This window comes from Eleutherodactylus coqui, chromosome 9, assembly GCF_035609145.1.
Source record: "Eleutherodactylus coqui strain aEleCoq1 chromosome 9, aEleCoq1.hap1, whole genome shotgun sequence".
NCBI lineage: Eukaryota > Metazoa > Chordata > Amphibia > Anura > Eleutherodactylidae > Eleutherodactylus > Eleutherodactylus coqui.
In genome coordinates this window covers 36,923,479-36,939,904 of record NC_089845.1, presented here as the reverse complement: position 1 = coordinate 36,939,904, position 16,426 = coordinate 36,923,479, and the positions used below count along the sequence as shown (strand labels likewise).

General features: G+C 52.6%; 1 protein-coding gene across 1 annotated transcript in view; it reads right to left on the bottom strand.

Annotated features, from left to right (window-relative positions):
* EXOC3 (exocyst complex component 3) overlaps window positions 1-9,462 on the bottom strand; it is a 33,280-nt gene extending 23,818 nt beyond the window's left edge. The window contains exons 1-4 of the mRNA XM_066579247.1: window positions 9,387-9,462; window positions 6,045-6,194; window positions 3,993-4,212; window positions 578-1,259 (exon numbers count right to left, since the gene is read on the bottom strand). Of these exons, the coding sequence (XP_066435344.1) occupies window positions 578-1,259; window positions 3,993-4,212; window positions 6,045-6,188 (1,046 nt within the window). The 5' untranslated portion in view covers window positions 6,189-6,194; window positions 9,387-9,462. The remainder of the gene's footprint in view (window positions 1-577; window positions 1,260-3,992; window positions 4,213-6,044; window positions 6,195-9,386) is intronic.
* Between the last annotated feature and the right edge of the window lie 6,964 nt (window positions 9,463-16,426).

Genomic DNA, 16,426 nt, shown 5'->3' with positions numbered 1-16,426 from the left:
AAACGGTGTACTTATTGTGTATGAAGGCAAACAAGACCCATCCTGCAGCTGCTCAAAAGACTGGAGGAATTGCATTCCAATGAAACGCCTTTTGAGCAGCTGAACGATGGTTTCTATTCCTGCTAAAAACCCGCGACAAGTGAACAAGTCATGCATGACTGCCCGTGTTTACATGTAATGATCGCTCACTTTCGGACGTTTGAACAAATTTGGAGCTACAATCGTTGCGTGTAAAAGGGCCTTAAGTGCTGCTTTGACAGCTTGAAACGCATCTGACTGTTGCACCATGGTATGTTCTTCCTGTAGGGATTTTACTATGGCAAGTCTCAATAAAGCTGTGATTTCATGGATGCGGGATCCTTTTTTTTTTTTGCTGTCTTCTACAGGTCTATTACTCACACTTTGGGCGAAGCTATGGGTTGCATGATGGACCTCTTCATCCAGCCATGCACCAAGTATGTAACATCTGTTTTGTCTGGAAGGTTCCTTACTAAGTATAGCTTTCATAACTCTCATATAAGCTCATCACAATACATAGTAACCAATACATAGTCAACACCGACTGAAGATACGTTACCTGTGATAGGTGTTCAAGACCCAAGTGAGGAGGCTGACAATCTCATTAGCTTCCAGGTCTTCTGATGCCAACTCCTGGATCCGAGAGGATAAAGCTTGGTGATACAACTCTAACATCTTAGTGAATATATTGTAAGTAGCGGGAAAACATTGCGCCATAAGGTTCTTGACTACTACGAGGTCATCCAGCATGTATCGGCGGATAATTTCTAAATGGCGGACCAACCACATTTTATCCGACTCTCTTGTTTCGGCCTGACTGCCTTCGATTCTGGTTCCAATAGTTTTATCTAGAACTACAAACATCTTTTCCTTCCACTTCTTTGGTCTTCCTGGAGGAATAAAACCAGTCTGCTTCTTCCTATCCATCATGCGGCGGTCTATCTTCTCCTCCCGCTCTATGATGCGGACCACTGAGACCACCAAGGTGGGATCCTTGCGGACGGTGGTGATGGATCGCTGGAGGACCATCCACAACTGCTTAGCTAGCTCGTCGGATAGATGCTGAACTTCTCCAAAGTAGTTCTGAATGAGGTTCATGTCGTGGGTGTTCTTGCTGTCCATGCGGTACTGTTCGTACATCAGATCGTCGCGAGAACATTCCAGGTCCATCAGTTTGCGATGGGCTTCCAGCAGTTCCCCTTGTTCAATCAGATCCTGCGTCTCTCTGACAATCTCCGGTACTGGAAGATAAGAGATCCCGTTACCCAGACAATACACAACATAATCACCATGAACCCAAACACTAGACCTACTGGCGCTGCCTTCATCTTTACTGAACGGCTGCAATAAAGCCTAAGCACGTAAACAGTCTATTGAGGTTAATGGGTTTCTCATACATGCAATATGCAAAGTAACTCCAATTCAATTATACTGCCCTAGATACACATGGCACAGCATTAGCCACAAATTATGATGGGAGCGCCCCCCACCCTCACCTGGAGCAGGCCCACGCAGGCCCACACACGCCCACACACACACACGCCCACACACACCCTCGTGCGTCCCACCCTCACCGGGAGCACCTCCCTCCCTCACAACACACACCTGGTGCGTCCCCCCCACAGGGAGCGCAACACACACACCTGGTACGCTTCCCCCCCCCCCCCCACATTGGGAGCACCCCCCCCCCCACATCGGGAGCACACAAACCCCCCCCCCACACACAGCGCGCTCCCCCACCCTCACCGGGAGCACCTCCCTCCCTCAAAACACACACCTGGTGCGCTTCCTCCCCCCCTCATCGGGAGCACACCCCCCCCCCCAACATCGGGAGCACCTCCCCCCCTCCCCACAACATCGGGAGCACCTCCCCCCCCTCCCCACATCGGGAGCACCATCCCCCACACACAAACCTGGTGCTTCCCCCTCGCCGGGAGCGCCACACACAAACACACACACCTGGTGCACCCCCCACCCTCACAGGGAGCACCCCCCCCCACACACCCGGTCTGCCCACAACCCAACCCCAACACACACACCTCTTAGCCCTCTCCAAGATCAGGTTAGGTTTTTTAATTTAAATTGTATTTCCACACAAGTGTCTGCGTATGTAAGTGCATGTGTGCTGCATTTACAGATTTGCACGCACAACTGTGTTTTTTACTGTACTTATTGCGCAAGAAAATTGTGCGCACTTGCAAGCCTTTTTCCTGCGCAAATGTGCAGAGGAAAAAAAAAGCACGCCGCATATTTTTTTGTGCTACTAAAATGCGACGGAACCCATTGAGACCAATGGGCTTTATTCTCTACATATCGCACGCGCAAATGTTTTTGTGTCCAAGTGAATCCGGCCTGAGATGCAGTTTTTATGGATTTTCAGCGAGGACGATGGTGGGAGATCAGCCTGCAACAAGTCCGTCCCCGATACAGAACCCATCCCCTGCAGTACATGGGGCGACCTATCCTAGTAGAAGGATGGATGTGGAGTTACTTGCAGATTGATTCCAGACGTGCGGACGCGGCGGTACCGGATCTGAATGACCCGTGCAGTGAGTCACAGAAATGGAATTGACATAGACACGGAGCATAGATGACTGCAATCACAAGACTGAAAGTAGGAAATGAGTTCAGTTCAAAAACAGATGCGAGCGTCCTTCCTGTAGGAGTTGTGCTGCAGCAGCCTTACTGGGTCTGTGGGAAGCCCTCCACCTGAGACGGGCAGAATGCTTACAGCATACTACGGCGGTCCGTGATTTACGGCTGACGCTGTACGGTACTCCTTGGATTAGTTACAGGTTGTATAATAAGGTATAGCTTCCTACCGTGTTTCCCCGATAGTAAGACACCCCCGATTGTAAGACGTATCGGGGGTGTCAGGGGGGGGGGTCGGCCAATGTAAGCCGTACCCCGAAAGTAAGACATACCGTAGAAAAAAAAAATCATTACTCACCTCCCCCGGCGTTCTGTCGCGCTCCGGCAGGATGTCGCTCGCTCCTCGTCCCCGGCGCAGCATTGCTTTCTGAATGCGGGGCTTGAAATCCCCGCCTCCAGAAAGCTAATACACACGCCGTCAGCCAGTTACAGAATGGCTGTGATTGGCTGAAGGCGCACGTGGCTTCAGCCAATCACACTATTCAATGACATCATTGAATGGCTGTGATTGGCTGAAGGCGCACGTGGCTTCAGCCAATCACAGCCATTCAATGATGTCATTGAATAGTGTGATTGGCTGAAGCCACGTGCGCCTTCAGCCAATCACAGCCATTCAATGCTGTCATTGAATGGCTGTAACTGGCTGACGGCGTGTGTATTAGCTTTCTGGAGGCGGGGATTTCAAGCCCCGCATTCAGAAAGCAATGCTGCGCCGGGGACGAGGAGCGAGCGACATCCTGCCGGAGCGCGACAGAACGCCGGGGGAGGTGAGTAATGATTTTTTTTTATTATAAGACATACCCCGAAAGTAAGACATAGTCTGGCTTTTGGGGATAAAAAGAAAGTAAGACACTGTCTTACTTTCGGGGAAACACGGTACGCAGAGCCCCACGACCACCTAGTAAGTACTTACAGAAGACGCGGCCGTTCCTCCGACAGGTGAGCCCGACTGCACACCTTCATAGCAGCATCTCCACTAATGTCTTCCAGACACCCCCCCCCCCACACACACAAAATGGCTACTGTCAATAGTTTTCTCGTGGCGCCATGCTTTAAACGGATATATTAAAAGTTACATTTTTAATAATCTGTTCCCCCCTTTTTAACAGGAGTGATAACGTAATAAAAAGTTCATATATCCCCCCACGTTAGCGGAGACTGTTCCGGGCCGAGAGATCAGGAAGAAAGCCCTCAGCCCACACAGTCACCACCGGCTCGGAAAACCAGCGGAGAAAACGTTTTGTGCTGCGCCAACTTCAGAACAAAGATCTGCCCCCCAAGTGTCCCTCCCAGAGCCCAGAACCAGACGGAGAGTGAATTACCAGAGAATATGTTCTTGAGGTTCTCCACCGCGGCGGCGAGCTGGCTGTGCTGCACCACGGCGTCCTTCACGTCCTTCAGGCTCTCGATGGTGTTTATACTCTGCCGCCAGTCCTTGCTGAGGTTCCCCAGGGACTGCTGGATGTCCTTCACATCGTTCAGAGCGTTGTGCAGCTGGTTCAGACCCGTCCGCACGCCGTCAAGTTGGGACTGGATAGCGGCCTGGAGAACAGAAGGTTAGGACTGCAGAGGAGATGCACTTCTTAAAGGGGTCATTTTCATAAACATTGTATTACATATCCGGCTGGCAGATGTGTTTTTTTTTTTTTATTCTTTCGATGGGTTGTGCCAAGATGGCATCCGCTGTTCATATGATCCTCGTAGAGCAAAGTCCCCCGCTTGGGATCCCCCCCAATGACTCAGAATGGAGAGCCGCTCAGTAAGACCTGGCTTGTACTGACTGTAACATACAATGACATATAAGCTTCCCATGCACCTCCCTGTATGGAAGACAGGAACTAACAAAGGACTATGTGCTGCCTTCCTCCTGTCACTGCTGACAGCCCTTGAGTGGTCGTTTCTCACAAATCCCTCCCTGTGTAATGTGCCCCCTTTACAACATGCTTGCTCTGGCTCAAGAGTGCAGCCTAGTGGAGGGGCTGAGAAGCAGCCGTCGGTTCATGGTCCTTTTAGATGGGACGAGTGATGGTTTCTGCTACGCTATTACACAGGAGTGAATATCGCTGGCATCGTTCAGAGTGCTGCCAGCATGGAGGTGCGGCAATCTGAACAATAATCGCCCCGTGTAAAAGGGCCACTACTCTCACTGACTGATTTTCTAATATTTCAGTCCTTTCCTGCGTTGGGAAACAGTACAAGCAGAGAAACCAAACAATAAGAAGATTTTCTTGAAAACCAATTACAAAAAGTCTTCATCTCCCAAAACTTATAGATTAAAGAAAATAAAGAAGTGCAAACGGTGTCCGTGGCCTGTAAGTGAAGAATAGGACTAGTGTAATGCTACCCAATGCAGACCCTTCCTCATTACGCACCCTGTGATCCTGATGCCACCGGATTATTTGCAAATGTGCAAACGTACAAAAATAACCCCCACCTCATCTGTGAAGGAAAGCCTGGGGGCGCTTATTGGGGGGCTAAAAACTGCAGCAGTACACTGATTATTGTAATAGTCAATGTGGCTGCAGCTAGCAGTGGTTGCAATACTCAGCAGCGGGAAACCCTGCTGCAGCGGCGGCAGAGCCGTGGGTCCTGCTCATGCGCTGTCAGGGTGGCGCAGGTACGGCCATGATGGAACATGTGATGTTTCTGGAGGGCGGAGCTGCAGACGTCACTAAGGATGGAAAAAGGGTGTGGGGGGGGGGGGGGGGGGGGGAAGGGAGGGGAGTCACGCAGAACAGAGACAAAGGGATCCATACATCCCTCATAACATCACACATTGTACAGGACACTCGTTTTGTAGCACATGAGTTGTCAGCCAAAATGCTCAGTTTACTGCAATCCCATTACTATTTAACCTGCGAACTCTTTGGGAAAGCCGTGTGCTCCGACACCCCCCCCCCCCCCCGCACGCGGTTCAGCAGAGCATTCACGTATTCTTCGAAGGAGCCACCGGACAGCAGCTCATCTCGGGGGCACAGAAGATCATTCAATGCACCCATCTTTCTATCCCCTGACAATCTGTTGGGGGGAAACCGGGAGACCTCGATCCATGGACAACACTAGGTAAGACTGTGAGCTTCAGCTGAGTATTCTCTAATATGTATGGAGGCCCAGACTGTTCAGTGAGCAGATAACACGCGTGTACACATGGCACAGTGACGGTGTCCTGCCCCGCCAGGACCTTCTGCCCCGTCAGGACCTTCTAGACATTTCCTCCCTGCTATGAACAAGATCTCTACAGTTGTAATACCGAGTTGATCTATCCTCATTAACCCCTGCCTCTCCACACCTCTGCTGTCCGCTGAGTGAAGGCGAGGGTGAAGGAACGGTTACTGGCAATGTGGTGGGAAGGACATAAGTACGACACTACTTACCTTTAGCCTGGCCTCCACCGACGCCTTCTTCCTAGCTTCTCTTCTCCGGTACTGCTCCACCTTGTCCAACTGGTCGGGTCTCTGCAGCATCCCCGCCACGCGCTGCACAGCGGTGGCCACCGCCTCCCGGTCCGGCTCCTGCATGCTGAGCTGAGAGAAAACAGTTCACACAGTAAGGATTAACTCTGGCAGTAACACATTGGACAATACTAAATACATCCCGACGTCACCCACTTCACAGGGTATAAGACCCTCCTGCAGGTAGGTACCACAGATCTGCTGCAACTCCCGTCTAATTAAAGGGCACTCACGCTTGGCTTCCTTCTTGCCTCAAACAGACAAGTACATTGAAGGAGAAAGAAGCTGTATAAAGTTTATGTCCGCCGACAGGAACATGAATGAAGAGAATGAAGGCAACAGAACACGGATATAACTTGTCACAAATGAAGAAAGCAGCGTCCAGCTGGATCTATTCTATACAGGCAGATATACACCCAACCGGGCGGACTACCCGTCCAACAGGAAATAGCCCAAATCCCTTACTACCAGTTACAAGACTTTGGGGACTGGGGGCGGGTCGGGTGACATTCGGATGAGAGCCTGTACTCTGACCAGACTGGGTCCATCTGTCCTGCGGCGGCTCGGCCCCTTGTTGTGTGATAGCATGTTATTGCACAGCAGCCGCCGCTGAGGTTTAGGTGCCCGACGGGCGGCCAGACCCCCACAACGGCCCGCCCAGCATAATGTAACACGATCATGTGACGCTACCATCAGGGGGATATAGACCGGCGTTGGGGCGTACCGGGGACTAAGCTTCCCGATTCAGAAGCCTTGCATCCTGGAGCATGACCGTAAGGAGGAAATATGATGCTGGTGCTGCGAGGGATTGGGGGCTTCATCCGGGCCAAATCTACTAGTCTGGTGGTAGGGGGATAACATAGGAGCCTCCGATCAGGACCAGGACTCATCTAAGACTTGTGTAGACTGATCCCCCTCCACATCAGAGACCCCCAACGATGATCAGTTATCAGCAGTCAATGGGGCCCCCCATGCCATGTAAAGGCGTCTACAGCGGATTATCACCATGGAGAACGCAGTGAAAAGCCACCCATGGACAGGAACCCTTTATCGCATTGCATGGGACGCTTGGCACGGGGGTGTGGGTACTCGGTGGTTTGGTAACAGCCTGGCACTTGCTCAAACAGCGGGGATCAGAGACACTTCCAATCCCCGCTGTTTAACCCTTCACATGACGCAGTCAATGCAACCATAGCATGTGACAAAAGGGGGCTTCTCTGTCACCCTCATTATGATTGCAGGGTCCTGATGGGTTGCTGTGGCACCCAGAGGGCTGGAATATGGCCAATGAGGCGGACTCTATGGCTGAGCTTCATAGGCTTTACAATACACTGCTATGCTGAAGTATAGCAGTGTATTATAAGAATTATAAAATATGATGAATTTAGGCCCCCTACTGGGACAAAAATAAAAAGTAGTACAATAAAAACGTCAAAACCCATCTTTTGCCTTTAGTACTGTGTTTCCCCAAAAATAAGCCCTAGCTACACTACATAAAAAAGTAATACATTACTTGGCAGGCACTGTCCAGGTCCCTTCCGCTGCTCTCTTGAATTCCGGCACACTTGCTTGCAGTCCTCAGCCGCCGACATAAGATTGCTGCCTGGTAACAGGGTTCATAAACCCCGCCTCCAGCAAGCGATGGCTCTCATTGGCTAAGCCGCAGCACTCAAAGAACCAATCACAGCCATCGCATTGGTTCATCAAGTGCTGCATTGATTGGCTCAGTGACGATGCTCAAGAACCAATCAATGCAGCACTTGATGAACCAATGCGATGGCTGTGATTGGCTGAGCCGCAGCACTCAAAGGACCAATCAGAGCCATTGCTTGCTGGAGGCGGGGTTTATGAGCCCTGTTACCAGACAGCAATCTCCTGTCAGCGGCTGAGGACTGCAAGCAAGTGTGCCGAAACTCCAGAGAGCAGCAAGATGGACCCGGACGGCGCCTGCCACGTAAGTATAAGACCTCCTCTGATAATAAGACCCTGTGCCTCTTTTGGGACAAACATGAATGTGAGACAGGGTATTATTTTCAGGGAAACACGGTATGAAAAAAACACCACAAATCTGGCATCTCCATATGTAGAAGACAAGAGAGAAAACGGTCAGAATATAACCCAAACGTCATGGAAGTAAAAAAACCAAAAAACTACATTTTGTCTCTCGCCGCTCCAGAAACGGATCAACAAACGATAGCGCTAAAAAGTACAACTCCTCCTGCAGAGCCGAACACAGCGGGAACTGAGAAACATCAGCGGGCGTTAGAGGCAGAGAGGGAAAAATACTGTAAGTGTGACTAAGGTAGTATTGCCATAATGGCAGCGGCCGGCAGACGGGGCGGATCATACCGCACGGCGAAGAAGAAACGCGCCAGAATCACAGATTTTATTAGTCTGACTTCTAGAAATAAAAATGCAATAAAAAAAAAAAAAAACAATCAAAATGTTTCCCAAAAATTGGATGAATGAAGACAAGAAGTCGTCCTGCAGAGAAAAAGAAGAGGCTTTGTGTAGAAAAATAGGAAAACATACAAAAAACCCACCGGAGAACGCGGTCACATGACTTACTCTGCACAGAACACCGTAAAAGTTACATCCAAAAAACAAAAAGCAGAATGTATTCCCCCCCAAACAAATAATAACAATTATACATGAAATGGACCCAAAATGATGCCCTTAAAAAACACAACTTGTCCCGCAGACAACGACCCTCTGACCGCGGGCAACGGAAGGGAGAGGGGGCAGCGGTGAGGAGGACTGAGGAGCAGTGGGCATTAAGGAGCCCACGGGCCCGGCACTAAGGGGTTAACAAGCCCAGGCACTAAGGGGTTAAGGAGATGACTGGTCCGGCACTATGGGGTTAACGAGCCAACAGGGGCCCCCGCACTAAGGGGTTAAACTGGCACGGCACTAAGGGGTTAACAAGCCAACAGGAGGGGCCCCTGGCACTAAGGGGTTAAGGCGCTCACGCGCCCCGGCACTAAGGGGTTAACGAGCCAACAGGGGCCCCCGGCACTAAGGGGTTTAGGAGACTGGCCCGGCACTAAGGGGTTAAGGCGTAGCGGGGACGGATGACGAGGAGGGACATATCCTGTGACAGGCGGACTCCGGGGACAACAGTGCTGATCCCGGCCGTTTAACCCCTTGAGTGCCGCTGAGCACCGCGGCCCGCAGCGGTACAGGATGACCACACATCGGCGCCATCAGTACTGGCCGTGCCCCTATGACAGCGCTGCTCGTCTGCCGCTGTAACACAACACCTACCCGGCGCTGCGGAGCTCAGTCGTGTGACGGTCACTACCGGAAGCCACGGCGTCCTGACGGAGCTCCGGCCAATCAGCGTGCTCGTCTCAGCCGCCGCTCAGTCACACCTGCTGTGATTGGTGGAAGTGTGGGGTCAGCGGGTGACGTTAGGCCGTACGGGATATAAGAGGCGGCCGGCGGGGACTGCCGGGATATCCCGATGATGGCTGGCGTATAGTCTCAGCTGGCGTACGGGACTGGCGTATTCTGTGGGTCTGTGATCCGCGGTGACCGATTACGTTGCTTCACACGGCTCCGCTCACACTAGCGGGTTGGAGTTGTGTAATCGGCCAGCGCGCTCTATTCTGCTGGGTGGGTCTGCACATACATACATACATACATACATACATACATACATACATACATATATATACATATATATACATATATATATATATATATATAAATGAGCTACACAGTTTCATGTGGGCACACCTGTGACCTCACTGGGTGCTGATGTGCTGCGCTGCCCCCTGTGGTCACGGCGGGGTCACCGCTGCCCGTTGCTGTGGGAGACCTGCGCTGGTTACTATTAGGCTGGGTTCACATGGCGGATTTGCCGTGGAAATTCTGCATGGAATCCTGCTGCGGCCGTTAATCCCAGGATTAGCCAGCCATGTGAACCAGACTTGTCAAAAATCTCCTCCCCATGGGACGGCCAATCCGTCATGGCAGGGGACGGCGCCGATTCCCCAGCCGTAACATGTTTATTTATTTTTTCCCCTTGCAGTCGCGCTCTCCTCTATGGGAGCGACGGCCACAACAGAAAAGCATGCGGGCAAGCCGCTCCAAAACCTGCAGCTAAGTGCCGCAGACAACAGATGAATGAGACGCAGGAGAGCCGCGGACCCCTCAGACAACAGATGAATGAGACGCAGGAGAGCCGCGGACCCCTCAGACAACAGATGAATGAGACGCAGGAGAGCCGCGGACCCCTCAGACAACAGATGAATGAGACGCAGGAGAGCCTCGGACAACAGATGAATGAGATGTAGACCCCTCAGACAACAGATGAATGAGACGCAGGAGGACCGTAGACCCCTCGGACAACAGATGAATGAGATGCAGGAGAGCCGCGGACCCCTCAGACAACAGATGAATGAGACGCAGGAGAGCCGCGGACCCCTCAGACAACAGATGAATGAGACGCAGGAGAGCCTCGGACAACAGATGAATGAGATGTAGACCCCTCAGACAACAGATGAATGAGACGCAGGAGGACCGTGGACCCCTCGGACAACAGATGAATGAGATGTAGACCCCTCAGACAACAGATGAATGAGACGCAGGAGAGCCGCGGACCCCTCAGACAACAGATGAATGAGATGCAGGAGAGCCGCGGACCCCTCAGACAACAGATGAATGAGACGCAGGAGGACCGTGGACCCCTCGGACAACAGATGAATGAGATGTAGACCCCTCAGACAACAGATGAATGAGACGCAGGAGAGCCGCGGACCCCTCAGACAACAGATGAATGAGATGCAGGAGAGCCGCGGACCCCTCAGACAACAGATGAATGAAACGCAGACCCCTCGGACAACAGATGAATGAGATGCAGGAGAGCCGCGGACCCCTCGGACAACAGATGAATGAGACGCCGGAGAGCCGCGGACCCCTCGGACAACAGTCGGCTCCTCCTACAGATAATGAGATAATCTGAATACAACGGTTACATTTACTAACCACATACAAGGGACTTGTGCCACATGCAGGGGGCCCTAACTTCCCATGGGGCCCGGCATTAACAGATTCGCCTCTTGGGTCGGGCGCGCCGTCCGCATGCTCTTAAATATACCAGTCGTACAATGTCAGATATCAAACCAGCGGAGAGGATTGTCACTATAGTGGTAACCACGTGCCCGTGACAAACATGCCTGCTCACCGGTAATATAGGAGCCCAAGCCAGATGACAGGAGGAGAGCGGTGCCGTCTGGGGCAGTTATTAGGCAGCCACTGATCCACCTACAGATTTAGGCCTTCTCACTGGGGCGGTTCTGCATCAGGAAGCAGCACGGTCGTTCTCCCGAATGGATTTCATACAAGGTGCAGATTTCCATTACAGTTACTGGAGGACTAGAAAGGGGTTTCAGTAGGAGCAATACAAATCACAGCAGCCACTCAGGAGATAATGTCTCAAGGTCCACTTACCTACTGCAGGCCTCCGCTGCCACCCCCCAGTCCCCACTCACTCCAGCAGTCACATACCCATAAGTGTTCACAAAATATCACACATAGTCAAGAGCGCAATCCAGACCCCTCAGGAGAGGGCGGTGATGTAACGTCACGTGGGACCACAGTCCAGACCCCTCAGGAGAGGGCTGTGATGTAACGTTATGCGGGACCACAATCCAGACCCCTCAGGAGAGGGCTGTGATGTAACGTCACGTGGGACCACAATCCAGACCCCTCAGGAGAGGGCGGTGATGTAACGTCACGTGGGACCACAGTCCAGACCACTCAGGAGAGGGCGGTGATGTAACGTCACGCGGGACCACAGTCCAGACCCCTCAGGAGAGGGTTGAGATGTAACATCACGTGGGACCACAATCCAGACCCCTCAGGAGAGGGCGGTGATGTAACGTCATGCGAGACCACAATCCAGACCCCTCAGGGGAGGGCGGTGATGTAACATAACGTGGGACCACAATCCAGACCCCTCAGGAGAGGGTTGAGATGTAACTTCACGTGGAACCACAGTCCAGACCCCTCAGGAGAGGGCTGTGATGTAACGTCACGTGGGACCACAGTCCAGACCCCTCAGGAGAGGGCGGTGATGTAACGTCATGCGGGACCACAATCTAGACCCCTCAGGAGAGGGCGGTGATGTAACATCACGTGGGACCACAATCCAGACCCCTCAGGAGAGGGTTGAGATGTAACATCACGTGGGACCACAATCCAGACCCCTCAGAAGAGGGCGGTGATGTAACGTCATGCGGGACCACAATCCAGACCCCTCAGGGGAGGGCGGTGATGTAACATCACGTGGGACCACAATCCAGACCCCTCAGAAGAGGGTTGAGATGTAACTTCACGTGGGACCACAGTCCAGACCCCTCAGGAGAGGGCTGTGATGTAACGTCACGTGGGACCACAATCCAGACCTCTCAGGAGAGGGTGGTGATGTTACGTCACGTGGGACCACAATCCAGACCCCTCAGAAGAGGGCGGTGATGTTACGTCACGTGGGACCACAATCCAGACCCCTCAGGGGAGGGCGGTGATGTAACATAACGTGGGACCACAATCCAGACCCCTCAGGAGAGGGTTGAGATGTAACTTCACGTGGGACCACAGTCCAGACCCCTCAGGAGAGGGCTGTGATGTAACGTCACGTGGGACCACAGTCCAGACCCCTCAGGAGAGGGCGGTGATGTAACGTCACGTGGGACCACAATCCAGACCCCTCAGGAGAGGGCGGTGATGTAACGTCATGCGGGACCACAATCTAGACCCCTCAGGAGAGGGCGGTGATGTAACATCACGTGGGACCACAATCCAGACCCCTCAGGAGAGGGTTGAGATGTAACATCACGTGGGACCACAATCCAGACCCCTCAGAAGAGGGCGGTGATGTAACGTCATGCGGGACCACAATCCAGACCCCTCAGGGGAGGGCGGTGATGTAACATCACGTGGGACCACAATCCAGACCCCTCAGAAGAGGGTTGAGATGTAACTTCACGTGGGACCACAGTCCAGACCCCTCAGGAGAGGGCTGTGATGTAACGTCACGTGGGACCACAATCCAGACCTCTCAGGAGAGGGTGGTGATGTTACGTCACGTGGGACCACAATCCAGACCCCTCAGAAGAGGGCGGTGATGTTACGTCACGTGGGACCACAATCCAGACCCCTCAGGAGAGGGTTGTGATGTAACGTCACGCGGGACCACAGTCCAGACTCCTCAGGGGAGGGCGGTGATATAACGTCACGTGGGACCACAATCCAGACCCCTCAGGAGAGGGCGGTGATGTTACGTCACGTGGGACCATAATTCAGACCCTTCGGGAGAGGGCTGTGATGTAACGTCACGCGGGACCACAATCCAGACCCCTCAGGAGAGGGCTGTGATGTAACGTCACGTGGGACCACAATCCAGACCCCTCGGGAGAGGGCGGTGATGTAACGTCACGCGGGACCACAATCCAGACCCTTCAGGAGAGGGCTGTGATGTAATGTCACGTGGGACCACAATCCAGACCCCTCAGGAGAGGGCTGTGATGTAACATCACGTGGGACCACAATCCAGACCCCTCGGGAGAGGACGGTGATGTAATGTCACGCGGGACCACAGTCCAGACCCTTCAGGAGAGGGCTGTGATGTAACGTCACGTGGGACCACAATCCAGAACCCTCAGGAGAGGGCTGTGATGTAATGTCACGTGGGACCACAATCCAGACCCCTCAGGAGAGGGCTGTGATGTAACGTCACGCGGGACCACAATCCAGACCCCTCAGGAGAGGGCTGTGATGTAACGTCACGTGGGACCACAGTCCAGACCCTTCAGGAGAGGGCTGTGATGTAACTTCATGCGGGACCACAGTCCAGACCCTTCAGGAGAGGGCTGTGATGTAACGTCACGCGGGACCACAGTCCAGACCCTTCAGGAGAGGGCTGTGATGTAACGTCACGCGGGACCACAGTCCAGACCCCTCAGTAGAGGGCTGTGATGTAATGTCACGCGGGACCACAGTCCAGACCCCTCAGGAGAGGGCTGTGATGTAACGTCACGCAGGACCACAATCCAGACCCTTCAGGAGAGGGCTGTGATGTAACGTCACGCGGGACCACAATCCAGACCCTTCAGGAGAGGGCTGTGATGTAACATCATGCGGGACCACAGTCCAGACCCTTCAGGAGAGGGCTGTGATGTAACTTCATGCGGGACCACAGTCCAGACCCTTCAGGAGAGGGCTGTGATGTAACGTCACGCGGGACCACAGTCCAGACCCTTCAGGAGAGGGCTGTGATGTAATGTCACGCGGGACCACAGTCCAGACCCCTCAGTAGAGGGCTGTGATGTAATGTCACGCGGGACCACAGTCCAGACCCCTCAGGAGAGGGCTGTGATGTAACGTCACGCAGGACCACAATCCAGACCCTTCAGGAGAGGGCTGTGATGTAACGTCACGCGGGACCACAATCCAGACCCTTCAGGAGAGGGCTGTGATGTAACGTCATGCGGGACCACAGTCCAGACCCTTCAGGAGAGGGCTGTGATGTAACTTCATGCGGGACCACAGTCCAGACCCTTCAGGAGAGGGCTGTGATGTAACGTCACGCGGGACCACAGTCCAGACCCTTCAGGAGAGGGCTGTGATGTAACGTCACGCGGGACCACAGTCCAGACCCCTCAGTAGAGGGCTGTGATGTAATGTCACGTGGGACCACATTCCAGACCCCTCAGGAGAGGGCTGTGATGTTACATCATGTGGGACCACCACCCAGACCCCTCCGGAGACGGCGGTGATGTAACGTCATGTGGGACCACAATCCAGACCCCTCAGTAGAGGACTGTGATGTAATGTCACGTGGGACCACAATCCAGACCCCTCAGGAGAGGGCTGTGATGTAATGTCACGTGGGACCACAGTCCAGACCCCTCAGGTGAGGGCTGTGATGTAACCTCTCGCGGGACCACAATCCAGACCCTTCAGGAGAGGGCTGTGATGTAACTTCATGCGGGACCACAGTCCAGACCCTTCAGGAGAGGGCTGTGATGTAACGTCACGCGGGACCACAGTCCAGACCCTTCAGGAGAGGGCTGTGATGTAACGTCACACGGGACCACAGTCCAGACCCCTCAGGAGAGGGCTGTGATGTAACGTCACGCGGGACCACAGTCCAGACCCCTCAGGAGAGGGCTGTGATGTAACGTCACATGGGACCACAATCCAGACCCTTCAGGAGAGGGCTGTGATGTAACGTCATGTGGGACCACAATCCAGACCCTTCAGGAGAGGGCTGTGATGTAACGTCACGTAGGACCACAATCCAAAGATGCTAATTTTAGTAAAGATGTGAGAACATCCGGGGCAGGAGAGACACAACCTTAAGGTTGTGTTCCCACAGGGCGGAATCCCGCCGTAAGTCTCGCAGTTTGGCCGCAGTGAAAAATCGTGAGATTTCCTCCAGGAACGCGCTGCTTCAAAGACGCGGGTTTTGGAGTGGCTTGACCGCATGCTTTTCTGCTGCGGCTGCAACTGAAGAAAAAAAATTGACATGCTGCGGCCGGGAAATCTGCTCCGGCTTTGCCGCGATGGATTGGCCGTCCGGCGTGGACAAGATTTATGACAATTAGTGGCCACAGGTGGATTTGTCGCAGCGAAATTCTGGACAGAATTTTCGTGGCAAATCCGCCCTGTGTGAACCCAGCCTCACTCTTCCATATGTTGTGCAATGCTCCAACCAACAGAATGTCTTCTCAGTGAGAGAAACCAAGTAATCTTGTAGATACGATACCTTTTAATGGGTAATAAAAGTACATGATGTCATAGCGAGCTTTCCAACCTGGCAGGGTTCTTTCTCAGGCATAACAGAACATATCTAAAGAAGCATAATATATATGACAAGGCACAGACATGGTGTGATTAATGTGCACTTAAAATAATAACACGATGAGTAAATACTTAATTAGTCCACTGATAAGGATGTGAAAGTTTTATGGTATCCAGGGTAGATATGCACAGTGCCCTCTTGTGGCCACATCAGTTTATGCAAAATGATCACTCAAAGCTGTCACTCAAACTGTCGTTTGAGCGATCTTTGAGCAATCATTGCTCTGTGTAAGTGGGCCTTAACAATAGTGTGAAGATTGGGCTATGATTGCTGTTGATTTACCACACTAAAGGACAGATTTCCTACTTTTGTACCAAACTTCTGGCCTGGAGGTGGTTTACTGGTGTACGACTGTCCATCTGGTGGAGGAAAGATGGTGATCCGATGAGTTAACCTTCAAGTTGTCATAGAGTATATAGATATAATACTTTCAGTG